Below are 27801 nucleotides of genomic sequence, written 5' to 3'. Positions count from 1 at the left end.
GTCAGTTTGAATGAAACTCTTAAAATAAAAGTCTTACAACTTTTTGGCATTAGGAAGAAACAGAAACTGCAGTTAGTTGCAGGTTTGAAAGTCTTGCATTGTGTGAACTTTGATATTTGACACCAGATTTTTTACATTATTATTATGCAACTGAATTTTCCGTGTGATTATATACAATTGAACCAAGATAGAAATATACATATTTAAAGTCAAATTGTATATTTATTTATTCATTTACAAACAATCTGTACATAGGACAGTTGGCAAACAAGAGGGAAGATCACAGACAGTTTAGGATAGCATTTTCTTCACATATTAAATGGTAGGCATTAGATTTCATCAATTATCGAATGTCTGTGTAACACTTACATTTGTTGATCTGACTTACATGAGATTTAATATTTTTTGTGAAGTTAATGTAGCTATAGGTGCATATACAAACAGGGGTTGGGAGGGTGGCCTAATGGTTAAGGTGTTTGCCTTACAAACACAATGTACATGGTTTGAATCTCACAGGGGATACCTGGCTAGGCTTAAAATGGCTTGCAAGGGCAGTTAGCCTAGTACTAACCTATGAACCTATTAGCCTTCCGTGATTTTTAACAAGATAGTGAACTACAGTAATACAATGGCATGAGGTGGTTTTATGCCAGTATTAGAAAATAAAATCCTCTGACGTCTGCCAGGGTGACATTTGTGCCACTGTCACTTTTTCCCTACTCATAAGGGGGGACAGATGGGTAGAAACAGTAGCAATGGGCTAAATGGTCAACATGCAAGAGAAGCCAGAGTTGGTGATAGTCAGGTGGATGTAAAAGATCCTGTGTCACCTATAAAAAAAAAGAGTCATCTCCTTTCGGCTTATCCCAGTTAGGGGTCACCACAGTGGAGCAATGGTCTGCAGAACGATTGGCAATGGAGTTTTACGGTGTTGAGTTGCCAGCCCAGCGCACAACCTTCCACAGAAGGCACACACATGCACGCACACACTCACACCTTGGGCAAATTTAGAGTGTCCAACCCACCTACAGCATGTGGGAGGAAACCAGAGCACCCAGAGGAAACCCACAAGACCACAGGGAGGACAAGCAGACTATGCACAGAAGGCACCCCAGCCGAGAATCAAATCGGAGAACCTCTTCCTGTAGGCGACAATGCTAAACTCTGCACCACTGCAGCTGCCCACCTATAAAAAAGAGTAAGGGTCCTTTATTTATATACACAAGCAATCTTATTTACAACATATTTACAAATATACAGCTATACAAATATATTTACACAGTCATAATTTCCTTTACAATCATACTAAATTTTCTTCCCTATTAGACCTCCCCACTCCTTTTTCCATACTCACCATCTGATTTTACAAAATGTTGTTGCCAAAATCCATTTAACATTAAACATAATTTCATTTTTGTTTCATTTCATATAAGCCCTATGACATAAAATAACTATTCTTTAATATATTCTTTACTTTTAGTCTTATAATATCCGAATTTAATCTCGATGTTTATTTTATCGACTTCCCTTATCTTCAAAAAATCTTTATGTTGTTTTCCCCATAAGTTTTTTTTACTCTTTACATTTAAAAAAAACACATGTTCTGTAATTTCTTCTTGTTGGCAATGTAGACATTTTATAACTTTACTTTTTATATAGCATATTGCCCTTTACAAGTAATTTATCTATTTACAGTTTCCACAAACAAATCTTGACTATCAACTTCCTGATTATACCATTTGCTTATTATTATTATTATAGCTATAATTTTTCCTCTGTTAGATTTACCCATGGTTTTACACAGTAATATTTTGTCATTACATTATTATACCACACTTTTTTCCTATTCTATAAATTCTTATTTTCCACAAAAATATTTTTGATAACATTTTATTTCTTCATTTATAAACTCTCTTCCTCTTTTTTACTTATATTTATTTATTTATTTTATTTTACATTTGTTAACCTTGGTAACGCTGCTAGTCTATGGTAGCAAGTATGTCTGCACAGTAACTCCTCTGCATTTAGTGTTTTTTGTACTTACCACTGGTTTTTGATGCTGGATGTAGTCGCTAAGGTGGTCTTACCATTTTGTGTTGTGTGGGCTGAAGATTTCTGTGTACTGTTGCCTGTTTAGGCTGCTAAACCTAGTCGCTTAGATATTTAAAGCTGAATGTCCACCAGAAGTGTTTTATTGTAGTCTGCCAATGTTTTTAGCCACTTTATTTGGTCGCTAACTGATCTAACCCTTAGAGCACTATTTTTAATGCTCAATGGTACTTTTTTCCTTAATTTAACTACAGTTTAAGCTGCCTAAAGGCCTTCATTTAAATGCTTTGTATATGCTGCTTTAGCGTAGCCTGTTCAAACTTGGTCATTGGATACGGTTGCTAGTTTAAAGCTTTTGCTTTACTAAAAGCCCTTTTACTTCTAAGGGTAGAAGTTTACCTTGTTGAGAGGTTTTCCTTTCTAATTAACCCAGTACTGCAGCTCTTATATACTTTATAAGGGAGAGTTTGTGTGGATAGCACAAGGTTCTCTAAGGGCTTGTGACTAACCTCTTTGAGAGGTTTTCTTAGGTACGCTGCTCTTGTAGTTAGAACCTAATATAGTCTGATAGCACAAGGTTTACTAAGGGGCAGGGATTAACCTCGTCGAGAGGTTTCCTTCTTTTTTTTTAATAATATAGTAACAAATAAATGCTACTCTTGTAGTTAGTGCCCAGTATAGTGTGCAAAGTGTTATCTCCTCTTCCACTGTTTTGGTACGAGACCTGTATGTAGTAAATACCTTTTACTTGCAAAGTGTATGAATCCTTCCCCTGACAACTGTTTTAGTACCCTACTATTGTACACTATTAAGGGAACGACCTCCTGCTGAATGTATCTCATACATAGTTCTATGTATAAATGTACTATACCTACTGCTGCTACCTTGAATATTGCCTGAATAACTGATACTGGAATTGCAAATATTGTTTTTTTTAACCTGCTACCTGTACCTCTCCTTACATCCTATTCTTCTAACCACAGCTGCTCTCTCAATTATTATTTTTTTTTGTTTTCCAGCATTAAAGCCTAGTGCTCCTCATCGGGCTGTCCCTTTCCTGCTGGCTTATTTCTCCCGGTTTACCTGAAGCTACGAAGCTGGCTATCTGTACTGGCACCCAGGAAGCACCCCTAACTCCTCTTAAGTAAAAGCTGTTAATCTCCTTTTCTCACCTGCATTGGCTGTATGTCCATTTTTGTATAATTTACTTGGTGTCTATGTCCTCTTGTGGGCGGCACACACGCAGTACAAGCTAAAGCTACCCCCATCCCTTACTCACCTACATACTATTTAGTCGCCATATCCCCTAGCATTTGTTAACTACTCCTGCCCCTGCTAGTCTTCCCACAACTATAGCATCCTGCTTGTCTTGCCTCTTCTGTTTCCTCTCTATCTCTCAATTACCTCTTTCTGGCTGCTGCACTCCTTTTCTCTGTTTCTCCCACCTTCAGTTCACTGACAACTGGGTCTTACATTTTAATACCTGCCTATTTTCTGCTTTTTCCTCCCTGTGCCCCTCGGCAAACTGTACATTTTACTTCCCTATACCTTGCACCCGCTGTCTCCGTGCATTATCACTGCTCCCTTTCTTGTCTTTTTGTCACCTAAACTATACCTATTTCCCACTTTTACCTGCACCTGTTATATATATTTACTTGTTTACTGCCTGAATCCCTCTCAGGCTCCTTAAACAACTTTCCCTTTCTTGCTTCTTAAACTAAGTAGTATAGGTAACTCGTGGTGTTACTCTCCTGCTTAGCTGATTGTTTTCTGCTCTCCTCTCTAACTGTTTCTGCCCCGCTTTGCTCCCCTCCCTACCCCCTTATCCCACCCACCCCACGTGTCCTTAGCTTTATACCCCTTACATCACGCCCCCTCTATAACTTCACCTATCACTGACTCCTACATCATCCACAACTTCCTCTCAACTTTACCTTCCTCTATCACCTCTCCTATCACCTGACTATACTTATAGGTATATTCTTATCCTGTCTCTTCCATCTAGCTATATATCCTTACACTATAGTCTTCCAAAGTTCACTAGTCTATTCCTGTCTTAATAATCTCAACATGTCAACGGACAGCCTCCAACATACTTCCATGAGCTCTGTAAAAGACAACACTCTAAAAATACTAATTCTTCTACTCATCACTTCCCCTTCTCTCACTCTGTCCTATTCCTTAACCTCCTATGAAACTAAACTCAACTTCCACTTCAACTACTCTCCTAAACATACTACCTCAAATTTCAAAAGCCTAAACTTTTCTCAATTAAACATCACATCTACCTCTAGCTACCTCTTAGCTAAATACCACAGATTGTCTCACATAAAAAGTCAGAACCTCTTGATTAGAAAACCTAAGTACTTTCTAAACTTCCTTAACAAATCCTACTTGCTATACAACCACTCTACCTTGGTAGATGGCGACATCCACCCCAACCCTGGTCCATCTAATTTTTCAGCTGAAGCTACACCTGTTTCTCTACACACTTCTCATGAATCACTAACCTCCAACACAAATACTCTACTCATAGGACACCTTAATATCCAAAGCGTCAATAACAAAATAACCCTACTCCACTCTCTTCTTGATCACCACTCCTTTGACATTCTTTGTTTAACAGAAACCTGGTTAAAACCCTTTACTAAAGACACTGAAATCATACCACCAGGTTATAATATCTTGAGACTCGACCGCAATGGTAAAAAAGGCGGAGGAGTAGCACTATTGTTCAAAACAGAACTAAAAATAACATTAGTACCCTTTGAGAACCTTGGATTTACTAAAACTGAACTTATTATCTCAAAGCTGCAACTAAACCTCAAAAAATCTATCTATATCATCTGTATATATCTACCTCCTAGAAATAACTCTACTACCGTAGAAAATATCCTCAGTTGGGCCTCATCCACCTACCCACAAGAAACCATAATACTAGGAGACCTCAACTTAGACTGGTCCTCAATATCCACTAACAACCCAGCATCTCATATTAATCTCCATGGCTTCACTCAGACAATTAACACCACTACTAGGATTAACAAAACTAATAACAAAGAAAGTATTCTTGATTGGATTTTGGTAAACAAACCTCAAGTTAAATATCAGTCTGGAATGCTACCTGATGACATTAGTGACCACAACCTAACCTATATTATTAGACAAAAAAATACCTCTAATTACTCTCCTTTATATAGGACCCTACGTATCCTCAAATGCTTTAACCCAACCCAATTTAAAACGGAACTAAAGGCTTGTAACTGGAACCCACTAAAAACACTTCCTCTTCAAGAAGCTGTTAATTACTTTAACAACACATTCCTAACTATTCTTGATTATCATGCACCAAAACGTTCTATTAGAATTAAGGCTAAGCCAGCCCCCTGGCTAACGAAAGAGACTAGACAAAAAATGTCACTTAGAAACAAATCTTGTTTTAAATGGCGAACTAGCAAATCTCCCATAGACCAACAGACTTTCAGGCATCTGAGAAATAATACCAAAAAATCAATCCTCTCTGACAAACAGAACTATTATAGCAATCTTCAGCAAGTGAATCATAATAATCCTCAAAAATTCTGGTCAACCCTAAATAGACTTCTTCACCCTGGACAGACTACCACCCCCCCCCTTCTGGGTCTGATAAAATGCCTCCCCTTGATACTGCCAACACTTTTAACTCATTCTTCATTGATACTATTAATTCCTTGGCCTCTCATCTCTCCAGTGACAATACCAGCATTCATGACCATACATCCTCCAAACTACCAACCTTTAGGCTTCAACCCATCTCCACTACCTTTATACAGAGATGCATTCTCAAACTTAAACCTTGCACCCCCTCAGCTGACCCCCTCAGCTGACCAGCTTCCTTCTGAATTCCTTCAAAAAGCAGCCTCTGAAATAGCTTATCCCATATCAATTCTCATTAATAGGACCATAAACGAAGAAACCATCCCTGATGTATGGAAAATCTCTTACATCATACCATTACATAAAGGAGGTAACTCCTTTGAACATTCTAACTATAGACCCATAGCACTATTGTCCCCTCTCGCTAAAATAATGGAAAAATGTGTCCACCATCAGTTAATGAATCACCTTCTACAAAATAAAATACTGACAAACTGTCAACATGGCTTTAGGCCCTATCATAGCACAACTACTGCTCTGCTCTCCTTTACAGATATTATTAACAATAATCGCAACAATAATGTCCTGTCTTCTGCTCTCTTCATTGACCTGTCCAAAGCCTTTGACATGGTTAACCACTCTCTCCTACTAAAAATTCTCGAATCTCTTTCCTTAGGACCTGAGGCTATCCACTGGTTCAGCTCATATCTCACTAACAGGAAACAAGCTGTCCTCTGGGATAACAAACTCTCATCTCTACTACCAATCTCTCTTGGAGTCCCCCAAGGCTCTATTCTTGGACCACTTCTTTTCTCCCTCTTTATAAATGACTTACAATTAGCCATTCCTCGGGCTACCTGCATTCAATATGCTGATGACTCCACACTTATTTGCTCTGCTAAATCCATTTCTGAACTTCAAACAATCACTCAAGCTGTATTTTCCAAAGTCGAAACTTGGTTCCTAAAACGCTGTCTACTCCTAAACGCTAAAAAGACCAAACTACTTCTCTTTAAACCTACTACCAGATCCCCTACACTTGACTTCCCCATTGTGTCAAATAATGGAACCATTATATCACCTGACTCTACTACCAAATTGCTAGGTGTCACGATTGATAGCAATCTCTCCTTCGACCTTCATATCAATAATACCATTAAATCTGTAAACAGGAAACTTGGCTCTCTATATAGAATCAAAACTTTTTTAACCTTCCCAGCAAAAGTGAATCTTGCCCACTCACATCTTATTTCCACACTTCTCTATGCCTCACCTATCTACACTAATCTTAAGAAAAACAATCTCTCTAAACTATCTACCTCCTACAATAACATAGCTAGATTTGTTACTGGAAAACAATTTAGAACCCACCATTGTCAGAATCTGCAACAACTTAACTGGCTTGAACTGACAAACATGTTGCTTCTATCCCAACTTATGTTTGTCCAAAGAGCCTTTTACCAACCTCTTAATACACCTGCTCTTTCTAACCTCTTAAGCCCCTACTCAAACCTGAACTCTCTCCGCTCTTCTAGCAAACTGCTAGTTACCTTAACCAAATCTAATAACCTTGCTGGTGATTCCCTTTTCTCAAATGCCATTGGGAAACACTGGAATAAACTTCCTCCCGAACTTACTTCAATTGCATCTACTGCTCTGTTTAAACAAAAACTAAAAGTCCACCTTAATAACCACTGGATATGTTCCTACTCTAAACCTGACTGAAATTTTCTTGGCTCTTTCTCCTCCTCATGGCTATTTGTCTCTCTCTTTCTGCCAATACATATCTCTTCTATTCTGTACTTTGTTTTGCATAATATTCTCTCTTTTCCTTGGTCTCTTGCTTTCTCAAATTGACTTTCTCTAATTGATTCCAATGATGAAATTATGTTAACATATGCTTTAGACCTTTAATATAATTAGTTTTTCTTGTCTTGAGTAAAATACCTACCACTTTTTTAAATCTGTTTGTTAATCTGTTATTATGTATTTGATGTTTTGTTGTTATCCGTCCAGTCTACATGTGGAGCTTTTCTCCCCGGGCCTCTACTGAAAATGGAAATATATCCAGATAGACTAGCCCGGTTAACAAATGTAAAATAAAATAAAATAAATAATAAATAAAATTAACCGGGCTAGTCTAGCTGGATATATGTCCATTTTCAGTAGAGGCCCGGGGAGAAAAGCTCCACAGATACAAAATTACAAGGAGACATATTATAAAATAAATTCAGTATAAAAAGAATATACGTTTAGTAACACAAAAAACAAAATTCCTAAGGAGCACACTCAAAATATAATTATTCAGTTGAAACATTACAAAAACTCATTATATTTATACAATTTTACTAATCTCTCATCTTTTTTTCATTTATCCATAATGCTTCGTACAAATTTAATGAAGCAGCATATGCTACTGGGTTATTTAACCCTAAAGCTCCTTCCACTTTATTTCCATACAAACTGTCTCTTTTTTCTAGGTTTAATCTAGAACCCCATATAAATTAATGTATATATATATATATATATATATATATATATATATATATATATATATATATATACACACACACACACACACACACACACACATATATATAATTAATATATATATATATATATATATATATATATATATATATATATATATATATATATATATATATGTGTGTGTATAATAATTCCATTTTCAAATACTGTTGGCAACATAAATAACCTTGATAAGTATGCTATTTCTTGCCATCAGTACTGAATTCATCAAATAAGCCATTTTCCTGAATGATTATGTTCTCCAGAAAAGACTTTTGTTTCATTTCTTCTATTTCCCCAATGGATTCTACTTGCATCTTGTTTTCCCAATGTTATACCTAACACAGAAATGTCATTCAATGTAAAATATATACACCCTATCTTTAATACCTAAACATTTATTTTTCTGTTTAAAGCCATCCCCCTGTCACATCTAGGTACACATTTGTGCAAGGTATTATATATTTTATCCAAATTCGGTTTTTCACAGTTATTATAATGTCATCTGCATACATTAACAGAACTGGCATTCTTAACCCTTCTGATGTTATATACCCCACATCCTTCATTTTGTGATTTATTTCACATACTATAACATTCATAACTAATGCAAAGAGTATACAACTCATCAGACATCCCTGTCTTTCACCACTCTTCATATGCACCTTTTGGCATATTTTATTTTATTATTTAACAAAAATGTTGCTACCATGCTCAAACACTTCACCAAGGAAAATACACTAGAAGGAATATTCTTTTAGTGTTTGCATTTCCTTTTATTTAACACAAATAAGGAACTTAACCAAAATAACCTTTTCATTCACAAGTAAACTTAATTTTATTTTATCATCACTATATGCTGACATACACAATGTCCTAACTTTCACAGTCACATTATATTCTTTCATGATTACCTATAATATTGCACGTCCAATTGTATGAAATGGCATATTACGGTCTCATCATGATTTTCACTTCTTTTATAGTCATAATATCATCCACAGTTTATCAGTAATAATTATTGAGAACCCTTCACATTTAAATTAGATACACTATCGTCCATAATATTTTCCATTTTAGTTTCACATTTCTTTTGTATTATTTTCATAAAGATCTTATAATCATTATTATTTAGTATGATCAGTTTCCAGTTTTTTGACTGTCTTCTATCTTCTTTCTTCCATATGAACACAAGTATTCCACTACATAATTCTTTATACATAAAAAACTTAATTTAACCACTTATTCAAAATGTTAATTTTTTGCCGGTCCTTTAAATATTTGTACAGTTCATGCTCTATTCCATCTGGTCCTGCAGTTGAATCTATATTTACGTGTCTGTTTATTGAGCTCATTTAAAGAAGTTTCCTTTTCCAACTCTTTATTGTCTTTTTTTCTTCTTTTTTTTACTACCTTCTTTTTTCTTTAAACATTTCTTGTACATGTTATACTACACTATTCATAATCTCCCCCACAACTTATTTCTATTTCTCCTTTTACATTTTTTATTTCTTGCATTACACCACTATCTTCCTTTACTAATTTGCTTCATTAACTTCTTCTTGTTTTTATAATTCTATTTCTTTGCAAAGTACTTTCTATAATTATTTTCTAAATCTTCCAATGCAGCACGTATGGTTATATATCTTTCTTTCTGCACCTTTCTGACAACATAATGCCATTGTAAAAAACATTTTTTAATATTTGTCCTTAAATATCATCTACCATTCACACCAATTTTTATAAAATGTTCTCATACCAACATGATCGTTCCATAACTGCATTGCTAATCTCTTTCCTTCTTCATTCCATGCTTTTTTATTTATCCTTTTTATTTCTTGGCCTATTGTTATATATTCCTTTATCTCCCATCCATATTGCAAGATGATCAAAAAATCCTGTTTCAGCTTCCTTCCATTCTCCTATAACTAAACCTTCTGATACTGAAAAATAATCTGTTTCACCTACCTCCCCTTCTCCTATAACTAAACCTTCTGATACTGAAAAATAATATGTTTCAGCTACCTCCCCTTCTCCTATAACTAAACCTTCTGATACTGTAAAATAATATGTTTCACCTACCTCCCCTTCTATAACTAAACCTTCTGATACTGTAATATAATCTGTTTCAGCTACCTCCCCTTCTCCTCTAACTAAACCTTTTGATAATGTAAAATAATATTTCAGCTACCTCCCCTTCTCCTATAACTAAACCTTCTGATACTGTAAAATAATCAGTTTCACCTACCTCCCCTTCTATAACTAAACCTTCTGATACTGTAAAATCTGTTTCAGCTACCTCCCCTTCTCCTATAACTCCTTCTCTATACACCTCTACACAAAGGTGGTCCATCTACTGAGCTTTCTAACTATCGCCCTATTGCCTTACCCTCTCTCCCTTAGCTAAGATCATGGAAAAATGTGTTCACAAGTAACTACTTAACCACTTACTACAAAATAACCTACTAGCAAACTGCCAACACGGCTTTAGACCATTCCATAGCACATCAACAGCCCTCTTATCCTTTACCGACTCCATAAATAAAAATCGTAACAACTCATTTTCCTCTGCTCTATTTACTGACTTGTCGAACGCCTTTGATATGGTTAACCATAACTTACTACTAGACAAACTGAGTGCCCTTTCTCTCAACCCTCAAGCCATATAATGGTTTAGATCATATCTAGAAAATAGAAAGCAAGCAGTACTTTGGCAGAACAATTTGTCCTCACTACTACCAGTCAATATTGGGGTACCCCAAGGCTCTATCCTATGCCCTCTACTCTTTTCTCTATTTATTAACAATCTAGACATGAACATACCTCTAGCCACCTGCATTCAATACGCTGATGACTCCACCTTAATCTGTACAGCTAAAAATATAGCTTCTCTCCACTCCCTTACCCAAACTGTCTTTCAAACTGTTGAGAACTGGTTTATGCAACACTATCTCCTCCTTAATCCCAAAAAAACTAAATTATTGCTCTTCACCCCTACTCACAAATCACCCACTCCTTTCTTCATTATAACCTCTAACAATGGTACCAACATTATCCCAGATTCTACAACACGCCTACTAGGTGTAACAATTGATAATCATCTTAGCTATGATGAACACATCAAGTCCACTATAAAGTCTGTTAACAAAAAACTTGGTACCCTCTATAGAATCAAACCCTTCCTTACCCCTGCTGCAAGAAAGACTATTGCCCAAACCCACCTCATTTCAACCCTTTTCTATGCCTGTGTTATATATACTAACTTGTCCAGAAACAACCTCTCTAAACTCTCAACCTGCTATAATAGCATAGCTAGATTCAGCACATGCTCCCCCTTTAAAACTCACCACTGCCTTAACCTCAAACAACTAGGATGGCTAGAATTAAAGAACTATATACTCTGTCAACAATTACTTATTACTCAAAAGATCCTACATCACCCTAACAACACCCCCATCCTCATCAATCTAATTACACCCTATACAAACCTATCCACACTCCGCTCTGCTAATAAGCTTCTAGTTTCCTCAAAGAAAGCGAATAACAAAGCTGGGGATTCACTCTTCACAAACACTGCAGGAAAAATCTGGAATCAGTTTCCTTCAAAATTATCTACCCTTGCCTCTACACCTCTTTTTAAAAAACAGCTAAAAGAACATGTAAAAACTGATTGGCTGTGTCCTTGCACTAACCCAGACTAATCATCTTCTTCTCTTCTTCACTTACCCCTTTCACTACTCCTTTAACCTAAGCCTTCATAACTTGTACTATTCTTTCTCTGTATTTGAAGAATAACACTTGTGTTCTCTTCCCAACTTGAGACTTCCAATTCCTTCTACTGTGTTTTGTATAATTACTTAGTTGAATTTTTACTAAATCTGTTATAGCTTAAAATGTAGTTTTATTACTACTTTTAGACTAATATTGATATGTACTGTATCCCATTATGTTTATAGACATTGTTAACTTTGACACTGTTTATGCTTGGAGCTTTTCTCCCCAGGCCTCTACTGAAAATGGACATATACCCAGCTAGACTAGCCCGGTTAACAAATGTAAAATTAAATAAATAAATAATAAATTCTGATACTGTAAAAGAATCTATTTCAGTTCTATGCATATGGCACAGTGGTGCAGCTGTTAATGATGTCACCTCACAGCAAGAGGTTCTCGGTTTCAATTCTCACCTGTGGTGCCTTCTGTATGGGGTCTGCATGTTGTCCCTGTGTTCACATGGGTTTCTTCTGGGTACTCCAGTTTCCTTCCATATTCCAAATACATCCACTGGAGCATTTCTCCCTGGGCCTCCACTGAAAAACGGGCTCAGTCCCAGTTGGACTTTCCCAGTAAACAAATGTTAAATAATTTGTTCTAAAGCTTTAACTTACCACATCTTATAACTTTTGCTATATAATTTCCTTCCTTTCTTTTTATTCTTGCCTCTTGAAACACTATTAAAGTCTCCTGTTATTGTGATACTCGTATTTATCACCATATAGTCTAAAATCTGATGAAACAAGCTTTCCCTTCCTTTATAATCAATATAAACATATACCGTTACAGTTCTATACACTGCTCTGTTTTAAATCAACAGTGGTTAATCTTTCAGTTTCTGCTAAACTTACATCTAATATCTTCACTGTATTTCTACAGAAATACTGCTACTCCAGAACATCTCTCATTTTCCAAATTCTAGATCTTTCTTCCCCAAATCTTCTCTGTGATCGTTCTTCATTTGTTAAAAATCTTGTACCTTCTAATATAATTACATCTACATCACATGTTACACCACTCCAAAATCCCTATACTTCTCTCTGTATTCTTAATAGTATTCACATTTACAGAAAGCACATGAAAATTTTCATTTTCACTTTTCCTTGGATTCATGGTGTCATTAGTTCATAACTAATTAATGGGCAAGCATTCTTAATAGACCAGTCTCAGCCTAGCCAATTTCCCTCTCAAAGATAAGAATTAATCACTGTTTTCCTTGGATTCATGGTGTCATTAGTTCATAACTAATTAATGGGCAAGCATTCTTAATAGACCAGTCTCAGCCTAGCCAATTTCCCTCCCAAAGATAAGAATTAATCACTGTACCTTGTTGTCTGTGAGGCAAGGACCTTAACCATTATACAAACCCCCAATCATTGTATTTTTTTTTATCCACTTCAAATCTTTTTTTTTTTTTTTACTTATTCTTTAAATTTTCTTTTTGTCATTTACCCTTTTAACAGATTTTTAATTACTTCCCACATCTTCTTCCTCAATTATTTCAAAACTTTCTATATGTTCTCTTTATTATTTTTTCTCATATAATTTTTCTTTTATTTCTACTACTTCTAAAAGGTCTTTTTCATTTTCTTGGTCTTTTCCTTTTTACAATCATCCATAAATGTCCAATTTATAACATTTCAATTCACATTGTTTTCATCATGTCCCATGTCTCCGCAAGTATAACATTTTCTTTTATCACATTTTCACGTCCTTTCAAAGTCTCTCTTTCCACCTCTGTTTGAAACTGTACAGTAATTATTTTGCATCCCTGTTAAATACTTTTATCACATAAATATTCCCTCAGTTACAGTCTATTTTTCATATTCTCACAGTAGATTGTCTATTGAAAAAAACGTCTCTAATGTAATGTCACAAATGTCTCTCTTACCTCATGCGCTTTTACATGTAACAGAGCTATTAAATTGTCCTGTACTTCATCCCTATTTGTTAGTCTTATTTACTTTGAATCCTTATTAAATACTTCCCTTTTTCATTTTCTTTGCCTTCTTTAATGCTACTCTCCTTTTCCCTGCATGTTTTATTTTCTGTCTCACCATTATTCTTCAGATTGTCTCTACACCTCCCTTTTTTTCTTCATAATGTTCATTTTTTGGCTGACTCTGTATCACCATTTCTTTATGTAAATCCTCCCGTAACCCTCCCAACTGCATGGTTGTAAATTATGCACCCATCATTCACCGACACATCTCTATCAAACAGATTTTATTTATTTTATTTAAATTTGTTAACTGGGAAAGTCCAACTTGGAACATAGCCAATTTTCAGCAGAGGCCTGGGGAGAAATGCTCCAGATGCAGGTCTTTGAACATGTGAGGAAACCGGAACACCCATATAAAACCCATGAAATGCAGGGAGGACATGCAGACTCCACACAAAAGGCACTCCAGCCAAGAATCGAACCACAGAACCTCTTGCTGAGGTGACAATTCTATTGCTGCACCACTGCGCCACAGATTTCTTTGAAACATCTCTTCAAAATCCTGCACACATTCTCTGTTCTCATTACTTGCCTTCTCCTCCATTTATCTCACCATTCCTTTATCTCTTTCTCTCTCCATCTGCCTCCCTGTTTCTCCATGCCACCTCTGCGCCTAGAATAGAAACAGGAAACACTCCTGCAAAGCTTCTTTCACCATCTCCTTCTCTCCATCTGCCTCCCTGTTTCTCTGGTCTACCTCAGCACCTGGAATGGAACCAGGAAATCCTCCTGCAAAATGGGTCCCACTCACAACAGTGATGAGTAGGTGAAGTTCCTTGATGCCCTGGTGAAATTTGCTCTAGTGATATAAATACTACTTCAGTTCTCCCCTGAACAGAGGCCATTAGCCAAGTGAAACAGACCTGGTTAACAAAAGATAAAAAATAAGCTAATCTCGTGCTGATCAGCACGTACCTGCCTTGGCACATCATTTCACTGTAATGGTAGCATCAAAAATCTGCACATAAGAAGGTAATAACCACTGTATACAAATATACAGAAATCTGAAGAAAGGTCAGTTCAGTGTGACAGGAAGAACTAAGAGCTTCACTTGCAGATATCTGCTTGCATGACCGACAGCCCTTCATCTGTTCCCTGTGTAACATAGCTTTATTTATTCATTCTCATCGGAATTCTGCTGACACAGTTTTTAAAAACTAACCAGAAAAAAGTGGACTCTCTCACCTTGATACCAGAGATGTTCTGTTCCTGCTTGCTTTGACACTCTTTGAGATGTTTCATTTTCACTTCTAGAGAAGATACAGTATTTTTCAGCTTGTTCTGTATATATGAAACAGTATTAAGATAGCAGATATTTAATATAAAAGTTTACATATTAAAACGTTCAGTTTATATGATTCAACATAAAATAGTTTTTAATGATATGAAACAGTAAATTAAAATAGAGTCATTGTTAGGTCTGGCAGCCTGGACATCTCCTCTGACTGACGCCTCCTCACCCCAAAGTTGATTAGAAAAACAAAAAAAATGGTCTTATCAATGAGGGCCCCAGAAAAACTGTAACCATCTCCAAGCTACAGTTACTAATTACTAACATAATGGCCTCCTGACTAAAGTGTACAAACAGCACTGGCACCTGTTTATGATGTCACAGTACCACCTTCCATGCTACAGTTACTAATTACTAACATAATGATCCTCTGACTAAAGTGTGAAAGCAGTACCGGCACATGTTTATGATGTCACGGTACCACCTTCCATGCTACAGTTACTAATTACTAACATAATGCCCTCCTGACGTGTGAAAGCAGTACTGGCACCTGTTTATGATGTCACAGTACCACCTTCCATGCTACAGTTACTAATTACTAACATAATGACCTCCTGACTAAAGTTTGAAAGCAGTACTGTCACCTGTTTATGATGTCGCAGTACCACCTTCCATGCTACAGTTACTAATTACTAACATAATGTCCTCTTGACTAAAGTGTGAAAGCAGTACTGGCCCCCGTTTATGATGTCACAGTACCTCCTTCCATGGTACAGTTACTAATTACTAACATAATGTCCTCCTGCTAAAGTGTGAAAGCAGTACTGGCACCTGTTTATGATGTCACAGTACCACCTTCCATGCTACAGTTACTAATTACTAACATAATGGCCTCCTGACTAAAGTTTGAAAGCAGTACTGTCACCCGTTTATGATGTCACAGAACCACCTTCCATGCTACAGTTACTAATTACTAACATAATGACCAACTGACTAATGTTTGAAAGCGGTACTGGCACATTATAATTTTACATTTGTTGACTGGGCTAGTCTCACTGGATATATGTCCATTTTCAGTAGAGGCCCGGGGAGATAAGCTCTGAGGAAACAAACAAAATCACATATACAGAAATTAATGTATACAATGAACACTGCAGGTACAGTACAGAGAATAATAAAAGAGGTCATTCGTTCACAACGTAGTGCAAAATATACAGATACAATTAGTACAATACAAAATGTAGTTGCAATGCATCACAAAAAAAATGGCAGCTGAATTATACAATATATTAGTATACAAGTAGTCATAAAGAAAAAGTAGGAGCTGAAATTATACAATATATTAGTAAAAGTAGGAGCTGAAATTATACAATATATTAGTAAACGTAGGAGCTGAAATTATACAATATATTAGTAAAAGTAGTTTCCTTAATGAGATTCTGAAGATTTAAGTAGCAGTACAGAATGACAAGGTAAGTTGTTATTAACAAAAGGAACTTGATTACTGAGAAGAGGAGGGTAGGTTGAACCAAGTAAGAAGAGCTAGTTGATCAGTCTGGTTTAGTACAGGGGCACAACCAGTGGGTTCTGAGGAAAAGTTTACATTTGGTTTTAAAGAGTGATATAGAGGGAAGACAGGAAAGGTCGTTAGGAAGAAGGTTCCAGGATTTTCCATCAGTATTAGAGAAGAGAGAGTCCCCAGCCCTGTTGTTTGATTTACAAATATTTACAAGAGGTTTATGTGATGATCATAAGGTCTTTAGATTGTTGCAGAAGGTAATGAGGGTAGATAGTATAGCACGGATATAAATAGGACGTGCTGGAGGGATAGATTTATCACTCAAAGACTCCCTATGCTGTGGAATAAAATCCCGATCCATGTGAGGCAGAGCACCTCGCTGGCTCTGTTCAAGAGAAATCTTGACCTGTGGATGGGAAATCGTAAGTTTATCCCGGGAATCATCTCTGTGTCACTGCTGGACAGAGGCACAACAAACTAATGGGCACAGTATTTTTTCATATAAGGGGTGGCGTAAGCCACAAAAATTTGGGCTAGGCTTATAAATGCCTTAGGGCAGATAGCCTAGTATAAACCTATGAACCTATTGGTAGGTTGGTAAAGGGTTTTATGGGCAATGGTCAGTTGGTGGAATTTGGGAGGATGGCCTAATCATTAAGGTGTTTGCCTTACAAACACAAGCTACAGGGTTTGAATCTCACAGGGGATAATTTGCTAGGCTTAAAATGACTTGCAAGAGCAGTTAGCCTAGTACTAATCTATGAACCTTAAACTGATTTTGTAATTCAAGCCATCCTAGCTGCTTTAGATAACAGTGGTGGGTTCTGAAAGGGTTACCTGTAGCAAATCTGGTCATGTTATTGTAGGAGTTCTCCATTTTATTAAGGTTGTTTTTAGAGAGATTAGTATATATGGGTGAGGCATAGAGGAGAGTAGAAATTAGATGGGTGTGAGAAATAGTTATTCTAGCTGCAGGAGAGAGGAAGGGTTAGATCCTGTAGAGAGAGCCTAGTTTTCTAGTAACAGAAATTAGAGTATTGTTAATATGGGTGTCGAAGTTAAGGTTGTTATCTATGGTGATACCTAATAGTTTGGTAGTTGGATCTGGGGATATGAGAGTACCATTATTGGATGTGACTGTGAAGTCTATTGGGGGAAACTTACAAGTAGGAGTAAAAAGGAGGAGTTTAGTTTTTTGGGGGTTCAGAAGGAGATAGTGCTGTATAAACCATTGTTCAACTGTGTTAAACACATTTTGGTTAAGGGAGTGAAGTTCAGATATAGATGTGTAAAACAAAGCAAACAGCATGCCAGTAGATCTTTTCCAATAGTTTACTACAAAGACATACAGTTAACTTGACTTGAAATGCTTTTCATTTGCACTGAAGCAAACTTCATCAGAAATCAAGCTCAATTAAACTCAACACAATTTTAAAAAACAGGTACGATGACGTATCTAGTACCTGTATGCCCACCATTTAGCTTAAAGTTATAAATAGTTAAAAGTTATAATATAGCTTAGTTTATAAAAAGGGACAACAATAGTACAATTATGTACAAAAAATAAAACCACATTTAACTCAACCACATCACTTATGCACTGGACCATGTAAGACAATATTGCTTCCTCAATATAAAAATTAATAGAATTAAATACAAACAATAGCACTAGACTTTCTACGTTACATTCTTGATTTTACTATACAACCATAAAGCCCCTGCTACTATACTATACTTAAAATACTGGATACACTAGTACCCTTATGTTTTGCAATACTAAATCTAATGCTTAACCAACATATGTTTTTAACTCCCCAAATTTTTATTTTTCAAAACACAAGCAATGGAGCACATATTGTTTAAACCAGGAACCCTATAGGCATCTAGCCTTATCTGCCATGACAATTCTAGTTCTAACAGAATTGGCATAGGTCCATCTCTTATAGAGAGAACCACCTGGTCGATTGCCATATAAGAAAACCCATGGCCACAAAAAGCGTGAACATGTTTTGCCAATGCGTTTTCTAACTTGCCTTTAGTGATTGCATATTGATATAAAAACCAAAATACCACGAAACAAACTGAATAAAACTAAGTAGCAAAACAAATGATACAGTCCACTGCAAAAGATTTTAATGGTGTTGTGTTAGTGCTTTCATGCACAATACTCAGTGCACTTCTTCAGACACATACACTTGTAAAAACATGTATTTTATAAGTGAACAATTAAAACATAATTAATATCAATTGAATCACAAAATTACAATTTAAAAAGACAGCTGCCTTCTTAATAAAACAGTTTATATAATAAGAAAGAATTCCTAACCTGGATTGACTACTATCAATAACTAAAGAAATGCTTTATATATGTATGAATATATATTTAAACTGCATTGCAAAATCACATTTATAAAAATAATTAGCGTTCCAAAGCTTTCAATTTAAGTAAGCATTTTATGGAACAGACGCCATTGATTCCCGGATAAGTATGAGCATTAGTCTTTAATTGCCACAACAACTCCTGTTCCTCCAATTTCAAGTGCCAAGGTCCACCGCTAGGATTTCTTGGGAAACTACAAATTTGAAAAAATGTGTATCATTTTCCAATATATGTTTTGCTAAAGCATTCCTACTGATACCTTTAGAAATCGCATAAATATGCTCATAAATCCTTTGTTTCAAGTGACGCTCTGTCTTTCCAAAATAAAATGCAGAACATACTTGACACAATGCTGCATAAACCACTCCTTGACTTTCACAATTAAACTTATCATTAATAAAATATTTCTTGCCTTTAATATTAAATGAATTACCAATTAAAATGTGCTTACAATAATTACATCTGCCGCATTTATACATGCCTCTCTGTTGTTTGAACTGTCTATGCGGCATTTCAAGTAATGATTTCAAATTTGCAGCTTTTTTGTACACTATTAAGGGTCTACCTAAAATTTTATCAAGGGCCTGTTGTTGCAAAAGGATATCCCAATTATAATTTAAAATATCCCTCAAGTGTACTGACATATCATTAAACTGGGTTAGAAAACTGGTTACATAACTGTTGCCATCATTTGTAACCAGCTTTAGTTGTTCACTGTTACTTATACCAACACTTTCATGCCTGTTTAGCAAAGGACCCAAAACACCTCTAGATCTCTTATCCTGTATTTCTTCAATTAAAATCTTAATAAATTTTAACGGATATCCTCGACTGAGAAACATAACCTTTTAAATTGTTACATTCTTGCTGAAAATCTTCTTCAGAGCACATTCTAGATGCCCTAACTAGTTGACCTTTGATAATTCCTCTCTTCTGGAAAAATGGATGATGGCTGGAAAAATGCAGAAAAGATTTGCTATAAAATGGTTTCCGGTAAATCAAAGATCTAAACCTATGATTAACCACATCTTTATACAATTGAATATCCAAAAAATTAATAACATTTTCATCGTATTCATATGTAAATTCTAAAAATGATGTGAAAGAAGTCATAACATCAACCAACATTTGGGCTTCATGTTTAGAGCCCTTCAAGATGATAAATATATCATCATGATAGCGGGTGTACCAAGCCACTGTGTTTTTAAAAATTGAATGAGGGAACAAATAAGTATGTTCCCAATATGCCATGACGGCATTCGCAACGCTCCCTCCACAGGGGGAGCCCATAGCAATACCTGTTCCCAATATGCCATGATGGCATTAGCAACGCTCCCTCCACAGGGGGAGCCCATAGCAATACCTGTTCCCAATATGCCATGACGGCATTCACAACGCTCCCTCCACAGGGGGAGCCCAAAGCAATACCTGTTCCAATATGCCATAACTGCATTCGCAACGCTCCCTCTACAGGGGGAGCCCATAGCAATACCGGTTCCCAATATGCCATGATGGCATTAGCAAAGCTCCCTCTACAGGGGGAGCCCATAGCAATACCTGTTCCAATATGCCATAACGGCATTCGCAACGCTCCCTCTACAGGGGGAGCCCATAGCAATACCTGTTCCCAATATGCCATGATGGCATTACCAAAGCTCCCTCTACAGGGGGAGCCCATAGCAATACCTGTTCCAATATGCCATAATGGCATTCGCAACGCTCCCTCTACAGGGGGAGCCCATATCAATACTTGTTCCCAATACACCATGACGGCATTCGCAACGCTCCCTCCACAGGGGGAGCCCATAGCAATACCTGTTCCAATATGCCATAACAGCATTAGCAAAGCTCCCTCTACAGGGGGAGCCCATAGCAATACCTGTTCCAATATGCCATGACGGCATTCACAACGCTCCCTCTACAGGGGGAGCCCATAGCAATACCTGTTGTCTGCAAAATGTATTCACCCTGAAACATAAAAAAATTCTTTTTTAACACAAGATCTAAAAGGGTAATAATAAGATCGATATCCAATCCAGGAAGATGCTTAGTATGTAAAAATTCCCTTACCCAATCCATCCCTAAATATTGGGGAATAACAGTATATAAATCCTTAAAGTCAGTTATGGTACTGCACTTGTCACCCCATTGGTACCTATCTTAGACAGCTTGTGCTAAGGCAGCTTCCCCTTCTGCTGACCCGAGTTTAGCTCAGGCAAGTATGGGTGTGTGTGTGTGTGTGTGTGTGTGTGTGTGTGTGTGTGTGTGTGTGTGTGTGTGTGTATTCATATCTGCACATCTGCGTGTGTTCATCTCCGCATGTGCATGCATCTGCACATGCGGATCTGCGTGTGTTCATCTTGTGTGTGCATCTGTACATGCATATCTATGTGTTCATCTCCACGTGTGCATCTGTGCATGTGATCTGTGTGTGCACGTGTATCTGTATATGAATCAGAGTTTGCATGAGCATGTGCATCTGCGTGCACTCACGCATGTATGCATCTGCGGGGGCATCTGCGTGTGCGCATCTGCATGTGCGCATCTGTGTGCGTACCTGCGTGTGTGTATTTGCGTGTGTATCTGTAGGTGCGCATTTGTGTGTGTATTGGCGTGTGCGCATTTGCGTATCTGCATGTGCGCATTTGCGTGTGTATCTGCATGTGCGCATTTGCGTGTGTATCTGCATGTGCGCATTTGCGTGTGTATCTGCATGTGCGCATTTGCGTGTGTATCTGCATGTGCGCATTTGCGTGTGTATCTGCATGTGCGCATTTGCGTGTGTATCTGCATGTGCGCATTTGCGTGTGTATCGGCATGTGTGCATTTGCGTGTGTATCGGCATGTGTGCATTTGCTTATGTATCTGCGTGTGCGCATTTGCGTATCTGCATGTGCGCATTTCCGTGTGTATCTGCATGTGCGCATTTCCGTGTGTATCTGCATGTGCGCATTTCCATGTGTATCTGCATGTGCGCATTTGCATGTATCTGCATTTGTACATCTGTGTGTGTGCCTGCAGTTTTACCTGCGTGTGTATCCGAGTGTGTGCGCATGTGTGTATCTGCATCTGCGCACAGGTGTATCTGCGTGTGCACGTGTGTCAGAGTGTGTGTAGCTAAGTGCGTGTGCATATCCACATGTGTATCTGTGTATGCATGTGCTCGCATCTGCTTGTGTGTGTATCTGCATGTGCACGCATCTGCGTGTGTGTGCGTATCTGCATGTGTGTGTATCTGCGTGTGTGTCGGCGTATCTCCATTTGCTTATCTGCTTGTGCATATCTGCACATCTAAGTATGCATGTATAGGTGCGTGTGTACATCTCTAAGTATGCATGTGTGTGTGTGTGTGTGTCTCTCTCTCTCCAAGTGTGTGTGCGTGTCTCTCTCCAAGTGTGCATGTGTGTGTGTATGTGTGTATGTATTTCCCCAAGTGTGTGTGCATCTCTCAAAGTGCGTGTGTTTCTATCTCTCCAAGTGTGTGTGTGTGTGTGTGTGTGTGTGTGTGTGTGTGTGTGTGTGTGTGTGTGTGTGTGTGCAGGTGTGTGTGTATTGCTAAGTGTGTCAGTATCTCTCCAAGTGTGTGTGTGTGTGTGTGTGTGTGTGTGTGTGTGTGTGTGTGCTTGTGTTCATCTCTCCAAGTGCATCTAAGTGTGTGTGTGTATACCTCTCCGAGTGTCTGTTTGTGTGTGTGTGTATGTGTGCATGTGTATCTCTCCGTGTGTGTGTGTGTGTGTGTGTGTGTGTGTGTGTGTGTGTGTGTGTGTGTGGGATCTCTCCAAGTTTGTGTGTGTGTGTATCTCTATGAGTGTGTGTGTGTCTCTACGAGTGTGTGTATCTCAAGTGTGTGTGTGTCTCTACGAGTGTGTGTGTGTGCCTGTGTGTGTGCGTGCATGTGTATCTCTCCAAGTGTGTGTGTACGTGTGTGTATCTCTCCAAGTGTGTGTGTACGTGTGTGTATCTCTCCAAGTGTGTGTTCATACATCTCTCCAAGTGTGTGTGTGTATATCTCTCAATGCGTGTGTGAGAATCTCTCCACGTGTGTGTTCTCTCTCCCAAGTGTGTGCTCGTGTGTGTGTATATCCCTGAGTGTTGTGTATCTCAAGTGTGTGTGTGTCTCTACGAGTGTGTGTGTGTGCCTGTGTGTGTGCGTGCATGTGTATCTCTCCAAGTGTGTGTGTACGTGTGTGTATCTCTCCAAGTGTGTGTGTACGTGTGTGTATCTCTCCAAGTGTGTGTTCATACATCTCTCCAAGTGTGTGTGTGTATATCTCTCAATGCGTGTGTGAGAATCTCTCCACGTGTGTGTTCTCTCTCCCAAGTGTGTGCTCGTGTGTGTGTATATCCCTGAGTGTGTGTGCATATCTCTCGAAGTTTGTGTATGTACATCTTTGTGTGTGTGTGTGTGTGTGTGTGTGTGTGTGTGTGTGTGTGTGTGTGCGCGCGTGTGTATGTATATATCTCTCTAAGTGTGTGCGTGAGTGTGTGTGTGTGTGTGTGTGTGTGTGTGTGTGTGTGAGTGTGCATGAGTGTGTGTGAGTGTGTGCGTGCGAGTGTGAGTGTGGGAGTATGTGTGAGTGTGTGTGTGTGTGTGTGTGTGTGTGTGATTGTGTGTGTATGTGTGTGTGCGCCTCTGTGTATCCAAGTGTGTGTGTGGATCTCTCTGTGTATCCACATCTGTGTGTGGATTTCTCTGTGCATCCACATCTGTGTGTGTGTGTGTGGACCTCTTGTGTGTATCCACATCTGTGTGTGTGTGTGGATCTCTCTGTGTATCCAAGTCTGTGTGTGTGTGGATCTGTCTGTGTATGTGTGTATCTCTGTGTATCCAAATGTGTGTGTGTCTTTGTGTGTGTGTGTATCTAAGTGTGTGTGTCTTTCTCTTGGCAGCCAAGTGTGTGTGTGTGTCTCAACTGTCTGCATGTGTGTGTGTATCACTCCCAAGTGCAAGTGCACCCGTGTGTGTGTGTCTCTGCAAGAGCGCACGTGTGTATCCAAGTCCATGTGTGTGTGTGTGTGTGTGTGTGTGTGTGTGTGTGTGTGTGTGTGTGTATCCTCCATGTGTGTGTGTGTCTGTATATCTCTCCAAGTGTGCGTGTGTGCGCACCTAATTGTATGTGTGTGTGTGTGTGTGTGTGTATTTCTCCAAGCGTGTGTGTGTGTGTGTATATTTCTCCAGGGGTGTGTGTGTGTGTATGTGATTTGCTCTCCAAGTGTGTGTGTGCGAGTGCGTGTATGTATATAAATATCTCTCCAAGTGTGTGGGTGTGTGTGTGTGTGTGTGTGTGTGTGTGTGTGGGTGCGTGTGTGATTTTCTCTCCAAGTTTGTGTGCGTGAGTGCATGTGTATCTCTCCAAGTGTGTGTATGTGTGTGTGTGTATGTATGTGTATATATATATATATATATATATATATATATATATATATATATATATATATATATATATATATATATATATAAATAAATATAACCAATATAATTACCGCTAACTCTCCTAAAGTATCCTGCTGCAAACAGAAACCAAAGCCGTAGCAAATAAAACAGTTGTCAGGATACACCACGAGAAGTCAGATTATAGCAAAAATCTTTTTTATTCCATAACAAAGTAAAAGATAAGCGCTTTTGCGTGCTGAATGCACGCTTCTTCAGATCTACTATTATCATGTCTTTGTGTCCCTTTTATATAATAAAAAGTTAAGCATTTAATTCAGGCATTAGTGCATCCAATCAACTAATTAATTAAATAATTAAAAATGCATCATAGTTAAAAACTCCTGTTCATCAGTTCAGCATTTAAAAGCACAGTGTGACATTCTCATAACAACACTCCCATAACAAATTCTCATAAACAAAATACAGTTTTAAAACACACATATTTGTAGCCTCGCTACCTTACTAATGTAGCTTGTACATCAAAAACTCTATTGAATGCATCAACAGAACTGTAAACAGCATACATTAATATATATATAACTATTACCACGCAGAACATCAGACTGTTCTCTTGACTTATATAATGTTCTAAAACAAAGCGCAATTTTGATGTTTTAATATTGTTCATTTAACTCGTTTCCTCTTGGCATAATAACTGAAACTCACTGTGAGCAATAGCACACAGTAATGTACATACATTGCGTCTTGTTTAACAAATCAAAATAATCTTCAAATAAAGTCACGAACACCATATAACGGCTCCATTACAACCGTATTACATCAAGATTAGTTCTACATTATAAATGTCAATATATGCAGATAGAACTGTCTGAATATAAATATAGATATAATAAAAACTCCAAAATATGAAAAATATAACATAGTATATAATTTTTACATTATGATCTTTACATAACTGTAAAACCAAAATTCATAAATACGAAACCATATTATAACATATGAATATTACGTTATAGAAACGACATAATTATGTGAGGTCAGAAAGACATGTTTTTGTTAGACTTTCCTGTTCTACAGATGATAGAAACATAATCTATATACATCTTCAAGTGTGTGTGTGCATGTGTATCTCTCCAAGTGTGTGTGTGCATGTGTATCTCTCCAAGTGTGTGTGTGCATGTGTATCTCTCAAGTGTGTGTGTGCATGTGTATCTCTCAAGTGTGTGTGTGCATGTGTATCTCTCCAAGTGTGTGTGTGCATGTGTATCTCTCCAAGTGTGTGTGTGCATGTGTATCTCTCCAAGTGTGTGTGTGCATGTGTATCTCTCCAAGTGTGTGCGTGCATGTGTATCTCTCCAAGTGTGTGCGTGCATGTGTATCTCTCCAAGTGTGTGCGTGCATGTGTATCTCTCCAAGTGTGTGCGTGCATGTGTATCTCTCCAAGTGTGTGCGTGCATGTGTATCTCTCCAAGTGTGTGCGTGCATGTGTATCTCTCCAAGTGTGTGCGTGCATGTGTATCTCTCCAAGTGCGTGCGTGCATGTGTATCTCTCCAAGTGTGTGTGTGTGTGTGTATGTATGTAATGTATATCTTTCCAAATGTGTGTGTGTGTATGTATGTAATGTATATCTCTCCAAGTGTGTGTGTGTTATGTATGTAATGTATATCTCTCCAAGGGTGTGTGTGTGTGCGTGTCTCTCTCTAGGTGTGTGTGTGTGCGTGTCTCTCTCTAGGTGTGTGTGTGTGCGTGTCTCTCTCTAGGTGTGTGTGTGTGCGTGTCTCTCTCTAGGTGTGTGTGTGTGCGTGTCTCTCTCCAAGGGTGTGTGTGTGCGTGTCTCTCTCCAAGGGTGTGTGTGTGCGTGTCTCTCTCCAAGGGTGTGTGTGTGCGTGTCTCCCTGGAGGGGTGTGTGCGTGTCTCTCCGGAGGTGTGTGTGCGTGTCTCTCTGGAGGGGTGTGTGCGTGTCTCTCTCCAGGTGTGTGTGTGTGTCTCTCTCCAGGTGTGTGTGTGTGTGTCTCTCTCCAAGGGTGTGTGTGTGTGTGCGTGTCTCTCTCCAAGGGTGTGTGTGTGTGTGTGTCTCTCTCGGGGTGTGTGTGTGTGTGTCTCTCTCGGGGTGTGTGTGTGTGTGTGTGTGTGTGTGTATCTCTCCAAGTGTGTGTGTGTGTGTGTGTGTGTGTGTGTGTGTGTGTGTGTGTGTGTGTGTGTGTGTGTGTGTGTGTGTGTGTGTGTATCTCAAGTGTGTGTGTGTGTGTGTGTATCTCAAGTGTGTGTGTGTGTATCTCAAGTGTGTGTGTGTGTGTATGTATGTATCTCTCTCCAAGTGTGTGTGTAAGTGATTTTCTCTCCAAGTGTGTGTGTGTGCGCAAGTGCGTGTGTATCTCTCCAAGTGTGTGTGTGTGTGTGTGTGTGTGTGTGTGTGTGTGTGTGTATATAGTATATATATATCTCCAAGGGTTTGTGTGTATCTCTCTCCAAGGGTGTGTGTGTGTGTGTGTGTGTGTGTGTGTGTGTGTGTGCATGTATCCAAGTGTGTGTGTGTGTTCATAGGTTCATAGATTAGTACTAAACTAACTTCCCTTGCAAGCCATTTTAAGCCTTGCCAATTATCCCTTGTGAGACTCAAACCCTGCACCTTGTGTTTGTAAGGTAAACACCTTAACCATTAGGCCACCCTCCAAACCCTCCCAACCTGTGTGTGTGTGTGTATGTATGTATCCAAGTGTGTGTATGTGTGTGTGTGTGTGTGTGTGTGTGTGTGTGTGTGTGTGTGTGTGTGTGTGTGTGTGTGTGTGCGCGCGCGCCCGCGTGTGTATGTATATCTCTCCGTGTGTGTGTGTGTGTGTGTGTGTGTGTGTGTGTGTGTGTGTGTGTGTGTATATATATATATATCTCCAAGGGTTTGTGTGTATCTCTCTCCAAGGGTGTGTGTGTGTGTGTGTGTGTGTGTGTGTGTGTGTGTGTGTGTGTGTGTGCATGTATCCAAGTGTATGTGTGTGTTCATAGGTTCATAGATTAGTACTAAACTAACTTCCCTTGCAAGCCATTTTAAGCCTTGCCAATTATCCCTTGTGAGACTCAAACCCTGCACCTTGTGTTTGTAAGGTAAACACCTTAACCATTAGGCCACCCTCCAAACCCTCCCAACCTGTGTGTGTGTGTGTATGTATGTATCCAAGTGTGTGTATCTCAGTGTGTGTGTGTGTGTGTGTGTGTATGTATGTATCCAAGTGTGTGTATCTCAGTGTGTGTGTGTGTGTGTGTGTGTGTGTGTGTGTGTGTGTGTGTGTG

At 38.3% G+C, this 27801-nt stretch overlaps 1 protein-coding gene across 1 annotated transcript in view; it reads right to left on the bottom strand.

Annotated features, from left to right (window-relative positions):
* LOC122798671 (zinc-binding protein A33-like) overlaps positions 1 to 27801 on the bottom strand; it is a 1060809-nt gene that overhangs the window by 212691 nt on the left and 820317 nt on the right. The window contains exon 2 of the mRNA XM_044067764.1: positions 15176 to 15271. Coding sequence (XP_043923699.1) covers positions 15176 to 15271 — 96 coding nt within the window. The remainder of the gene's footprint in view (positions 1 to 15175; positions 15272 to 27801) is intronic.

This window comes from Protopterus annectens, chromosome 3.part1 (assembly GCF_019279795.1).
Source record: "Protopterus annectens isolate FY-2018-M chromosome 3.part1, PAN1.0, whole genome shotgun sequence".
Lineage (NCBI taxonomy): Eukaryota > Metazoa > Chordata > Ceratodontiformes > Protopteridae > Protopterus > Protopterus annectens.
The sequence above is the reverse complement of the archived record's forward strand: the minus strand, read 5'-3'. Positions and strand labels throughout refer to the sequence as shown.